At 52.9% G+C, this 13,489-nt stretch overlaps 1 protein-coding gene across 1 annotated transcript; it reads left to right on the plus strand.

Annotated features, from left to right (window-relative positions):
• The first annotated feature begins 204 nt into the window (after positions 1–204).
• Positions 205–7,635, plus strand: IRF1 (interferon regulatory factor 1). The gene is made up of 10 exons (XM_004384742.3): positions 205–434; positions 1,543–1,634; positions 3,038–3,137; positions 3,875–4,051; positions 4,170–4,219; positions 4,329–4,461; positions 4,667–4,789; positions 5,325–5,374; positions 6,194–6,329; positions 6,644–7,635. The coding sequence occupies exons 2-10, from the start codon at positions 1,548–1,550 to the stop codon at positions 6,766–6,768; spliced, it is 981 nt and encodes a 326-aa protein (XP_004384799.1). The 5' UTR covers positions 205–434; positions 1,543–1,547; the 3' UTR covers positions 6,769–7,635.
• The last annotated feature ends 5,854 nt before the right edge of the window (positions 7,636–13,489 follow it).

The following is a 13,489-nucleotide window of genomic DNA, read 5'->3' on the forward strand; positions in this document are numbered from 1 at the left end:
AGCCCGCGGTCGCCCAGGGGCGGCGGCGCCGAACCGGAGGGGGTGGAGAGGAGCAGCCGCCCTGTACTTCCCCTTCGCCGCTAGCTCTACAACAGCCTGATTTCCCCGAAATGATGAGGCGGTGCCGGCCAATGGGCGGCCGTGCGGCTCTTACGAGGCGGGGCCAGGCCTGGGCCGGGGGAATCCCGCTAAGTGTTTAGATTGCTCCGCCGCGCCGCTTCTCTGGCAGAGCGCGCCACTCCATCGCCGAGGTAGGACGTGCACCAGAGCGGTGCCGAGCTGAGTCCAGCCGGAGCCGTGCCAAGCCAAGGCCAGCCCTGCCCCGCGGCTCCGCGACTCAGGCATCCTCCGCTTTCTCCACTTCCCACACCGATCGCACTCCCCGCGCCCGCACAGCAGTCCCCGCCGCGCCGGCACCCTCGGGCGCTGGAGAGGTGAGCCCGCCTTCGCCGCTGGGGGAACCGGCGACGTCGAACAAAAGGCGCGCGGGGTACCAGGAAGTGGGGGCCGAAAACCGAAGCCGGGGGAGTCGCGGGCGCGCGGCGTTGCCTGGGCCCCAGCGCGGGCTCAGGAGGGCGCTGAAGGGGCGGCGAGCGGCGGCGGCGCGGGGTGGGCAGGCCGCGTCGTGGACCGCCCACCCGGCCGAGGTTGCAGGCTCCCGGCTGCTTTCGCAGATCTTTGCGCACGGAGCCGCCCGGGGCATCTGGTGGCCCGGTATGTTCGTCACGCGCATCCACACGCCTTGCCGGGGACTCGAGTGGGCGCCCAGGGCTCCCAGTGCCTGCTTTCCTCGGTCCCAGCTCCGCGCTCAGGCCCCCCAGGCTTTCGGGCTCGCTGTGCTAGTGGCGGGGGCTGGAGGTTCCCCTGGTGGGAGTAGGTCGTGACCTGCTGGGGCTGCCGGAAGAGGCGCCACAGGTGCTTCTTGGGCCACTTCGCCGGGGGAGGGGAGTTGAGTGAAGAGGAGAGGAAGCCAGGCCGTAGGGTTAGCGTCCTGGTCCTGGTGCAGTGGGCGCTGTGGCTGTCAGGGAGGCCTAGAATGGATTCTGTCCAAAAGGAAATGTCCAGGACGCAGAGTGACTGCTTGTCCATTACTGAAGGTGCACAGCTAGTGGCGACAGCTCAAGTCAGGGAATTTCTTCTTGCTATCACGCAAAATAAGCACCTCCCTTTCCAAAGGATTTGAATTTTGGGAGAAAAGTTCCGTTATCGAGATATCCCTGTATTTTGTTTCTTTTCTGCACGTAAATGCTGAAGCCAGCGCTCACATGCCTGTCTCCTCCCGGAACTGGCTCTGGCTTGCAAGGGGTGAGGGAAGGGGAAGGGGTAGAAGTGTTTTTGCCCAAGATGCTGAAACTATTTGGAGGGCAGTTTTATTGCAGCTCAGGTCCCGCACCCTGATAATAGTACTCAGCCTGTAGTACCCACCAGGAGGGCCCAGAGTATGTGAGGGAAGGGGAGGGTAGTTGACCTGGATGGGGCTGGGTAGTGCCCAGGGGCTGCTCAACAGATTCCAAACAGGAGCTCTTTGTCTTCTCTTTACAGCCAACATGCCCATCACTCGGATGCGCATGAGACCCTGGCTAGAGATGCAGATTAATTCCAACCAAATCCCAGGGCTGGTCTGGATTAATAAAGTGAGTGTAACTCTTTGGATTTTTCTGCCACTGTTTTAATCCATGTTCTTTGGGGACCAAAGCTTCAGATGCAGCTCAAAACGGGAAGTGATGAGGGGACAGGCAGATGTGTTTCCCAGCGGGTCACGCTTGCAGGGGGTGTGCAAGGTCCAGCCATGGGCTCCACTTGCCAGACTCCTGCCTTCCTCCCTTCTCAGGGTATAGAAAGGGCACCCACCTGAGGTCACTCAGAGTTTCCAGCAGCAGAGAGTCTCCCAGCATCTGCAGAGCTTGAATGCTGGCTTCTCCTACACACAGGTTCATGCATGTGCATGCATGTGCTCACTCACACACACACAGTCACACACACACACACACACACACACACAGCATTCTACCGGCCTCCAGTCTGGACAGATAGGAGACAGAGAGGTGGCTACTGCTTGGCAGGAAGGTGGAAGGCTCAGCAGGGAACCCAAGAATTAAACTTGCACTAGTTGCTCTGACCTAAGAAGCTTATAGCTGACAGACTCAGGGCAGCACAGACCCTGCACACTTGGTGGTAATAATAGTATTTATAGTACTAGCTAACCATTACTGAACACTCACTATATGCCTGGTACTTGTATTATGTCATTTAATCCTTACAATAGCCTTGTGAGGTAGGGCCTATTAATATCCATTTTCAAATAAGGAAACTGAGGCACTGAGAGGTAGATAACAGAAGACACATAAGGTGATAAAGCCAAGATTTGAACTTGAGCAGTCTGACTCAGAAATCCACACTATGAACCAATGGTAATGATAACAATGAGACTATAGTCTTTATATTTGTCACTATGTCCCCATACATGCTCTGATTTTATATTCAAAGCTTTTTTTTTTTTTTTTTTTTTAAGATCTTTTCTCATTTCATAGAAGAGAAAACTGTGAGGGGCAAAGACAATGTCAGGGTCACAGAGGTAGTCAGCATCCAAGTCTGGTCCAGGGCACCCTCAGGGGTACAGCCAGGATCCCCTGTATGGGAGTCAGTTGGCCCAGGTGTCCTGAGCAGCCCCTTTGAGTGGAAGGGGTTCTCACCAGCACCTTTCCATGTTGATGCTGATCAGCCAGACAGAAGCAGGGCTTCCAAACCAGGACTGTGGGGGAGGGTGTTCTGTGGCTTCCAGCACACCTATAACAAGGAGAGAGAGGTCTTTGCTGGGCTGATAGTGCCAGAGTCCCTCCTGAGAGATCCAGGGTGGTCGAGTAGCCTGTTTATAAGCCAATCTCATGATAGGTCAACCCAAGCCAGATGTCAGGGTGAAAAGCGGAAGTTACCCTTTTCCCAGACCTGGGGGGGCTGGGTGTACTCAGCCCCAAAGGCTGTGGTCTCTCGACCTGTGATGGCTGTGAGCTGATGCAGCCTTGTGTGTGCTGTCCAGGAGGAGATGATCTTCCAGATCCCGTGGAAGCATGCTGCCAAGCATGGCTGGGACATCAACAAGGATGCCTGTCTGTTCAGGAGCTGGGCCATTCACACAGGTGTGTGCACTAGGCTGGAGCCCTGGAGCAGCCTGGGAGGAGATAAGGGGAGGCACTTCTGTAACACAGGGGCTTTGAATTGGGGTCTCTGAGCTCCCTGAGACTGTGCAGAATTGTGTTTGTGTGGGCGGGAGCAGACCTGTGTTTCGGGGGAGAGAGAGGGTCTGTCGTTTCAGTAAGTTCTCAGGGACTCGTGAAGTCGACATCTAAGAAAGGGCAGCTACAGGAAGTTTGTGACTGAATCAAAGTACAACATGGGCAAAAGCAGCTGTGAGCCCGGACACTGACAGAGATCTAGGCTTTCCTTTTTCTTGGTCTGGTTGGTGGCTTCCTTTCTTCCTTGGGGGATGGGGCTCTTGGCCCATCACAGACCAGTTACCCACCTGTCAATAACTGTTCTTTGTTGCCCACTCTGGCTCCTCTCATGTCTGGAAATATCAGATAAGCCCCAGTCCCTACCCTCTGGCTGCTGACAGCCCAGACAGGGAGACTGGGCATGGTCTGGGACAAAGCAGCACACTTGGGGGATAAGGGTCCTGCTAGGGCTTCTGGCTGACCCTTCACTGAGGCCTGCTGGATGTGCTTGAGCCAAGCCTGGGCATTTGAGAAGCCTAGGAGCCCAAGGCCTGCAGAGTGTCACCAGGAATACCTGCTGGCCTGACCGGGGTGTGTGTCTTGCCTTACTCCTCCCAGGCACCTGTGGGCCTGACTGTCCTCTTTGCTCTCCTGCTGTCTAGGCCGATACAAAGCAGGGGAAAAGGAGACGGATCCCAAGACATGGAAAGCCAACTTCCGCTGTGCCATGAACTCGCTGCCAGACATTGAGGAGGTGAAGGACCAGAGCAGGAACAAGGGCAGCTCAGCTGTGCGGGTGTACCGGATGCTCCCACCCCTCACCAAGAACCAGAGGAAAGGTATCCAAGGGCTCTGGGTCTGTGGGAAGCCCTCAGGGAGGGAGGAGGGAAGAGGGAGGAAGAGGGGCAGCTGGGGTTGGCATGCTGTCCCAAGGCTGACAGTCTGTCTGCCCCACAGAGAGAAAGTCCAAGTCTAGCCAAGATGCTAAGAGCAAGGCCAAGAGGAAGGTAAGTCTGGTCCTAAGCAGCTGGGCCTTTGGTTCCCCTATGGGTCAGGGTGGGTAGTGGAGGAAGTGCTATAGTAGGTCTGGGCTAAAGCTTCTTCCTTTCTCTGCAGTCATGTGGGGATTCCAGCCCCGATACCTTCTCCGATGGACTCAGCAGCTCCACCCTGCCTGATGACCACAGCAGCTACACAGCTCAGGGCTACTTGGGGCAGGACTTGGAGGTGGAACGGGCCCTCACTCCAGGTGAGGTGTGCTGGGTCTGCTTAATGTAGTGGGGCCACTGGCAGGAGACCCTCAAGGTTGGTGGGTCGCTCTTTATCTTGGGTACAGGAGGCACCATGCTGGTGGATGGTGGCCTGTTAGAATAGGCTGCAGGATGGGCTGTGCTGGGTGTCTTGCAAACTAAGAAAACACACAGCCCTGACCTGTGGCTTCTGCTGTCCCCCAGCGCTCTCACCGTGTGCTGTCAGTAGCACTCTCCCTGACTGGCGCATCCCAGTGGAAATCTTGCCTGACAGCACCAGTGATCTGTACAACTTCCAGGTGTCGCCCATGCCCTCCACCTCTGAAGGTTTGTGCTCCTGGGGCCTGGCCTGCCTGCTTGACTTTGGTTCCTGGGAGGGGTTTCTGGAGGGAGAAAAGATGCTCAGAACTCCACCTGGCACTCAGTTGGTGAGCTGGGCATTGCCTGTCCCCACCCTCATGGGGATGAGGCAAGCCACAGGAACAGCAAGATGTCAGTTCAGAGTGGGCTGCAGGGCTGTGGTGGGCTGGGGAGAAGAGGGGATGGGCCAAGCCAGAGACTTGGTGTAGTGGGGCTGCTGGTTGTTTTGGTCCAAGGTTGCTAGTTCTCCTGGCTCCTCTGCAGCCCAATCTGTGAGGATAAGGAAGGAAGTGGGGGGGTGGGGGAAGAGGTGTGGCTTCAGAGTTTTAGAGGATGACTCACCAGGCCAGTGTCCTGTTCTGAAAACTCTGTGGGAGGCAGATGTCTGCTGGGAGGCCAGTGTGTGTGTACAGGTGCGAAGAGGCAGGGGGACCCAGTGGGCTGGAACTGCAGGGCCAGCACGGCTGACAGCTGTCAACCTCTCTGTTCTTGCCCATCACAGCTGCAACAGATGAGGACGAGGAGGGGAAACTACCTGAGGACATCATGAAGGTAAAACCCCTTCCTACCTGGCCACACTTTTGAAGTGGCCGTTTCTCAGTAAGGAGAGAACCAGTGAACATCTCCTCATCAGAGGGCAGGCCACTGCTGCTGTGACTTGGCCGTAGGTATAGTCCCACAAGTGGCTGGGGAGCACTGCCCTCCTTGGCTGGTAGGAAAGACACCATGGATAGTGAGGGCAGGCAGGAGGCCTGGTCTCTGACAGGCCATCCCGAAGCAAGCCTCTGGGCCACAGGCAGCTCTGTGAGTCAGCCAGTGTCGGCACCAGGTCCCTGGCCCTTGTCCTCCACCCTAACATGCCCTAGTCCTGCTAGTTTCTGAAATGCACATCAGGTTTCAATAACTGGCCTTTGGAGCTGTAATATGGTGGCATTTTTTGTATTTTCTAGCAAATTATCCTCCAGTTTTTGTTTTGTTTTTCTGTTTCAGTTTTATAAGTAAATATAAAAAAAAAAAGTTTTTGCAGTAGTTGTACCCAGGCTCCTCTCCATCAGCACAGAAAATCGAGACATGAGCATAGTTCTTCATCTCTAGCTTTTCTAACCATCTTCTCATCTTACTATGCTACCCATTGCTTCAAGCCACACTCCCAGCTGGTGTGTTCTTATACAGTTGAGAGGGCCTGTGTTTCTGCCACCTATCTCTCGGGCCCTTGTCCTAACTGCACTTCAGATCTGCATCCATGAAGCATGTGAAAATGGCCCAGTGTGTGATCCTGGCTGGGAAGCTTTGGCTTAAGCAGGGTGGGGCCAGTGCAGGGTGAGTGTGCCCTGGAAGCAAGCTGATGGCTTCTTGCTCTTCTGTCCCCAGCTCCTGGAGCAGTCAGAGTGGCAGCCGACAAGTGTGGATGGGAAGGGGTACCTGCTCAATGAGCCTGGGGTCCAGCCCACCTCTGTCTATGGAGATTTCAGCTGCAAGGAAGAGCCCGAAGTTGACAGTGCTGGGGGTAAGAGGTCCCTGGATCCATATGGCTTCTTGGAGAGGGGAGAACCACGTGGGGGCGGGGAAGAGTTGAGGGTAAGGCCAGGGAGCAGCAGAGGTCAAGCATCCTTCTTAATAAAACTCATCTGGGGGTACAGACAGCTTGAGAATTAGCTATTGCTCCCATACCATAAGGTTAGCCTGAAGATGAGTAGATGCTTGCTGCTGTGGGGTGGACAGCAGAGGCTGTGTCTGTGGTCTTCAGGGATAGGGCTGGGGAGGAAGCACACCCTTTGGCATCACCATCCAGCCTCACACAACCTTCCTCACATCTTCCAGGGGATGCTGGGCTGAACATACACCGCGTCTTCACAGATCTGAAGAACATGGACTCCAGCTGGTTGGATAGCCTGCTGACCCCAGTCAGGATGCCCTCTATCCAGGCCATTCCTTGTGCACCGTAACTGGACTGCTGACCGCCTTTTGCTCCCCTGAACAAGCAGGACCTTGTATCATGGTGGCTCTGGTACAGAGAAGCAGGACTCTTATAGGCCCCGTTGACACGGCAAAGTGCGACCCCACTGCCTAGTGGGGATGGGTTCTCCTTCCTTGGGTTAGCAGGCTTCTCAGGGCCTGGCAGGCCAGGGCCTGGGCTCACCTTTGGGGTAAAGCTGGACCTGCCTCCCAGGAAGTTGGGGTTCTGAAATTGGTGTGTCAAATGGAGGGCTCAGACAGGAGTCAGCCTCTAGCTTTTCCCTCTGAGCCCAGCTGCCTAGATAGGGTCTCTCTGTCACTGAGCTGGCCTGAGGAGCACAGACCAGTGACCTCAGAAAAGTATAGCACCAACCCCAGGGCTGGTTCTGCACTAAGAGACAATTGCACTAAGTGACTCCTGTTCCCAAAGACCCGCCTCCCTTCCCAGCTGAGCCCTGGGGACTGTTCCAAAGCCAGTGAAATGTGAAGGAAAAATGGAGTCCTTCTGGATAGTGCTCCTCAGCCTGAGAGGAGCTATGCCCTGCTCCCTCCACAGGCTGAGGGGCTTGGGAAAAAAACATGGCACTTTTTCTTGTGGACTTTGCCACAGTTCTGATCAGAGGTGTACACTAATGTTTCCCTCAAGCTGAAAGCCTTTGCATTTATTTATACAGTGCCTTGCCCTGCACTCACCCCACCCCCTCAGGCCCCACAGCCCTCAGCAGGCCCAGGGAGGGAAGTGTGAGTGCCTTGGTGTGACTTACAATTGGAAACGCCATCTAACCACTAAGTCGTGTGACCACATGTACACGTGTGTAAATATGTACATTTGTCTTTTTATAAAAAGTTTAATTGTTTATAAGGGGTGTGGCCTTTTATTTAGAGAGACATTATAGATGATTTTACTTTTTATGGAAACAGATTCTGATGGAGTCATTCTTGGGTGAGTGGTGACATGCACCTGTCACAGAATCCTTTCAGTTACATTCACAGAGAAGATGGCAGGTGGAGGGGACAGTCATCATGCTCATGTAAACATAATCACATGGTCTTGACCATATAGCCATGGCTATGAGTTGAATTTGGGCTTCTGGGACCTGGGGAGGTAGACAGTGTTAAAGTTTTAAGTTCTGACGAATTCACGTAGACTATATCCTGCTGAACTCTAATGCAAGTGAACTTAGATACTACGACAAAAAAAATTTAACAATTGGTACAGCACAGTCACAGACAATCAAAACAGATACCAGCCCAAGAAAAGTCCTCAAGGTCTGCTGTGTTGGGCATTACTTGCTGCTGTCCAGTTTCTGCACTGATGGGAATGTTCTATATCTGCACTGTCCAGTATGGTAGGCACAGGCCCCATGTGGCAATTGAGCAACTTGAATTTTTAATTATATTTAATTTTACTTAATTAAATTTTAAATAGCTACATGTGGCCAGTGGCTACCTAAGTAGACAGCACTGGTAGATATTGGATTGGGGGCAGACCTGATGGGGAGGGGCTTGGGTGGATGGAGGACACTAGGGCAGAGGCTTGGGGCTATTTATCTGCCAGTTCTAGAGTATTTACTATTTAAACAGCCAAAAATGACTGTTGGTGCTGAGTACCAGCTCTGCATTGTACTATGACACAGGTTCATGCACAAATGCATCAGGAAAATACTGGGTGAGCTTATGTGAAGCAGGCTTCTTTTTCCTGAGTGTCTTTTCAAGGTCCTAGCTGGGCTAAGGAGCCTGGTGGCGCAGTGGTTAAGAGCTCAGTTGCTAACCAAAAGGTCAGCAGTTTGAATCTACCAGCTGCTCCTTGGAAACCCTGTGGGGCTGTTCTACTCTGTCTTATAGGGTCGCTGTGAGGCTGTGAGTTGCAATTGACTCGACAGCAACAGGTTTGGTTTGGTTTAGGTAGGCTAATGCATTTGGAATCTCTGTGAAGGGGTATATTTGATCAGAACAGTGTTTCTGAAGATGACAGTTCGGGAGCCACTGACATGACGATGCTCCCTTCAGATAAGGATTTCAGGGTGGGAGGTCTGAATATAGACTTTTCCCATCTCCCTCCCCAGACTCGCCCTTGGGGTGGAAACAGTACCCAGCAGTAGCCTGGCCTGCGAAGGGAAGCCACTGCTCTGGCATCACCAGCATCATCTAGGGAGTGGGGCCATGGCTGTAATGGGGTTGCCCAGGGAAACTAACACCTCTGGACACATATTCCATATTCTCAGTCCCAGAAACCACACACAGACTGTGCCTCCCGTCACTGGAACCAGCCCTCTGGAGGAGTGTGGGCCTTTAATGGGGGAGTGAAGGCCAAGTGGGAAAATGATGAAAAAACTGAAAAATGTGTAAAGGTCAGTCTGACACTTACGCCAAGCTCAGAAACTTGAACTTGTTCCCTGAACTCATGCTTAGGGAGCCCAACTGTGAATTGCAAGCAGACTCCTATTGGTGGGGTATTCTGCACAGGCCCCATCTCCTTCCCTACCCATCAGAGATTCACCTGGATTCTTCAAGACTAGCCTCATCTGAGGGCTGAGGGCCGCGGGCAGAGGGCCTAGCTCCACGATGAGCCAGCCCTTACTGGTAAGAGTCGGATTGGGATGGCTAGCCTCCTTTGACCTCGATCTAGGGGCTTGCCAAGGTCTATGAGTGTGTGACTCTTCTGGCTAATGATGCTAGGGTGGTGTGAAGCCAGGTGGAGTGGACTGAGGAGTGATGGGAGCAAACGGATGCAACCCAGAACAAACTGCAGGGGTTACTTGTGACTTCTCTTGTCCGTCAACCCAATCCTTGACTGAGAGTAGGGAGTGGGTATCGTGAAGTCCCAAGATGCTGCAGAAATCTCTCGAGTTCTAATTTACAAAGTTTGTCACTTGTAAATTACCAAATTATGAGTGGAATTAGGTCCATCAGATCCCAATCTTCACAGCCAAGACGGAGTCCTAATTTCCTACAGTTTTTCTGATCACTGGAGCCCTAACCAATTGGGACCAAATCCTTGGAATGTCCAAGGAAGGATCCCAAAACTCTGTATCCCCCATCATAAGGGAGCTGGTCCTAGGGACCAAACCTGGAGGAGTAGCGTGGGATAGGACCAGATCTTCCCAGATGGACAGCTATCTCATCACACCCCCACCAGGTACTTTAGCCCTTGCCTGAGAGGACAAACACAGGTCCAGATGCCTACTTGAGTGATGGCAGCTGACACTAACTCATCAGCCAAATAGTGCCCAAAATGGAGCAACTCCATTGCAACCTGAACCAAATTTGAGCCTGATAATTTAAGGCCATTCTAAGAACCTGCCAATCCTTCTGTGGGCCATTCCCAAGAGTTTCAGCCTAAGCACTAATCGTGGAAGCCCTTAGTTGAGGCAGCTAGGAGGTTGTTAGGAGGTTGTTGGAAGGTATGTTTTGTTGAGGTTGCAATTACATCACTGTCATCAAGGACCATTTTCCAATGAGATAAACTGGCAAAGTGGGGCTCAGCCACATCAGCCAGAATGCCCATATTGGGCCAAGTCTACAGATGTTCAAGGGCATTTCTGGTTAGTCACAGGGGTTTTCTTGCCTTACTCCAAAGATGTCACTTTAATTAGGCTGGTTTATTCATTCAGCTCACTTGGCAGCAGGAAGAGGGCTAGAAGCTAACATGGTAGTTGCCCGTACAGCTGCTAATGGAGGCAGAAGATCTTTCGGGAAGACATGCAAACAATCCCTTTTCGGTGTATCAGCTTTCAACATCTCAGTGAGCTGTGTGCAGGGTGTTGTGACCACCATGACTCCCAAGATAAAAGCTTTCTCAGATTCCTCTGGAAGTCTCTAGTGGGGTTAGCCAAGGACAGAACTGAAATCCTGGGAGAAGCTCTGGGCCTGGCTGGAGGTAGAGTCTTTTCCTCTGGGAGTGATGCCCTCTGGCTGGTGGGGCTGGGTCACGCTCAGGCTGTCATTCTTTGGGACCATTTAGTCTTCTTTTACACTGTATCCACAGATCCAAAAATCCCCTCTTGTATTAGTTAGGTATGGGTTTCCTCTAGGCAGTCCCATTGGAGCACACAGGGCTAACACAATGACCAGCAGGAGCTTTTGTCTCTGTCAGATGTAATGCTATTTCTTAACTTGTGCATGCCTGATCCTCCATCGTGAGGGGGCATGAAATTCATCCGGACTCAGCACTAACCTTTCCCCGCTTCTGCCAGTTGGCTTGTCACAGAGGCAGGAGGCCTGGGGAGGGAGAGTAGGGAAGTAGTGTGCTCCCATTTCCAGAAGGAGAAAGTAGCTGGCAGGGCAGGACTTGACATTGTCAGTCAGGGTCCCTTGTAAGGCAAAGTCTAAGGGCATATCTGGCTGGCCACATGGTTTTCCTAGCTCCAGGCAGCTCCCAAGAGACCATTTCTGCAGATCTTCTAGGGGTGAGGAGGGGGAGTAGCACAAGAAGTCCCCACTTCTGCCAGCTCAGTGGTGAGGCTGATCTAGGGAGTCTATTCTAAGAAGTTAATTTCAACTGGGGAGATACTGGAGGCAATGGGGCAAGAGAATAAGGACTGAGTGAGAGAGAAGAGGAAGACTCCGCCATCCCTCACCCAAGGAGATGACACGACAAGCTCAGAACCTGGAAAGGACCTCAAAGTCCAGCTGCATAATGACAACATATCCTTCGAGTGCTCACTTTGTGCCGGGCGCTATACCAAGCACCCCATGTGCACCTGCAATGGATTAATTACTTTCGTGTGTGGTCTTTCTAGCCATGGTGTTGTAACTCCCACCCAGGTGATTGTGTGACAGGGTAATTTTGGCCTACCTAGGGGATTGGTCAGTTTTGCCTTAAAGAGAGCCAATTCTAGCGCAGAGAGGAGGAGCCCACCACCATGGAAGGAGACCCAGCAGCAGGAGATGGCGTGGTGGGCCATGGAGAGAGAATGCTGAATGCCTTTGGGCAGAGACTGAGGGCCAGGGAGAGGTATGCCTGCGAGCACTGCTGGGGAGAAGCTATCTTGATGGAAGAACTGTATCCTGAGTGTTCCTAAGCCTGAATTATAACTGTTACTTCCCTAGTAAACCCCATAATTGTGAGGATGGTCTGTGAGTTCTGTGTGGCCACTGCAATGAATTATCGAACCCAGTAGACAGCGCTGTGGGAGGGACGGTTGGCGTTAGAGTTGGGAAAGATGGCGGCGAGAAGAGGCATGTCTGAACTCTGCCTCACAGGAATTAGCCCTGGGCTGTTGATCTTGCTTCTCCTTCCCCCTTGTGGGGTTGGAGGAGGTCATACACCGCTCCCAAGCCATTTTTACAGCACCATCGTATGGTGCCCCACCACAGCTCCACGCTGATGGACCATGAAACCAAAGCTCAACTGATATAAGGGACTTGCCCAAGATGACTCAGCTAATCAGTATGGAGCCTGGATTCTAATCCACATGTGTCTGTGCCCAGAAGCCAGGCTGGTTCTGCAATACCAGGCTGCCTGTAGAGGAGGAAACTGAGATTTGGGGAAGTGGATGTTTAGGAGAGCTGGCCAGGGGCAAGGCACTAGCACCCTATGCCAATAAAGCATTTGGGGACATCGAGAGAAGGCAGAAAGCTGCAGCTGCTCTGGACACAGAACGGGGCCCAGCCCCTGCCTTCAGCTCCTCTGCCTGCTGTTCCAATATACACACCCTCCTGCCACCCCAGGCAACATGGCCCCGCTACAGGCCCCAGGGCCCCACAGGGTGGAGTTTGGCTTTGTCCTCAAAGGCAGCAATGCCCCACCTGTACCCTGGAGGCCACCTGCAGTTTCGAGGGGTGGGGCTCCAGGGGGCTGGGGCACAGACAGGCCTGTAACTTGGCCTCAGTGCAGGGGGAAGCTCAGTCCCTCAAGCCTGCTTGCAAACCTGCTTCCAGCTCCAGGGGACTCTGGCCTGCCAGGCCTTATCTCAGCCCTAGGGATAAAAGAGGGCTTGTCAGCCATGTTTCTGTCTGAGCAAGGCTACTGGGGTGCTCCTGTTCTCTTGCTCTGAACCAGGCCCCTTGTTGGGTTCTTGGGTCCTGAGTTCTGCTCTGAACCAGGCCCCTTGTTGGGTTCTGGGGTACTAAGGTCTGGACTTTGGGTGACTGTAAGAGCCAGCACTACTCAGGGGTGCATCCTTAACTCCCAGCCACAAGGCTGGAGTCAGACCCTATCTTAATTATCCAGTATTGCTACAACAGAAATACAAGTGGGTGGCTTTAATAAACAGAAATTTATTTTCTCACAGTTTAGGAAGCTAGCAGTCCGAATTCTGGGTGCCAGTTCTAGGGGAAGGTTTCTCTCTCTCTCTCAGCTCCGGAGGGACGGTCCTTGTCTCTTCTGAGCTTCTGCTCCTGGACGATCTTCCTGTGGCTTGCCTTCTCTCTTTCCCCTCATCTCTGCTTGCTAATTTGCATTTAATGTCTTTTATATCTCAAAAGAGATTGACTCAAGATACACCCTACATTAATCTTGCCTCATTAACATAACACAGAAAACCCATTCCCAAAGGGGATTATAACCACAGTCATAGAGATTAGGGTTTACAACACATATTTTTTGGGGACACAGCTCAATCCATAACAGACCCTGTGGCTGTGGCGAGTCTAATTTCCCAGCTTCTTGATCCCTGAGAAAACCCAGCACCCCAGGCAGCTGCCAGTGACTGCCCTCCATCAGATGGGCACTTGGCTTGCCTGTAGGCCTCCCCCAGCCTTCCAGTC

This window comes from Trichechus manatus, unplaced genomic scaffold, assembly GCF_000243295.1.
Source record: "Trichechus manatus latirostris isolate Lorelei unplaced genomic scaffold, TriManLat1.0 scaffold00127, whole genome shotgun sequence".
NCBI lineage: Eukaryota > Metazoa > Chordata > Mammalia > Sirenia > Trichechidae > Trichechus > Trichechus manatus.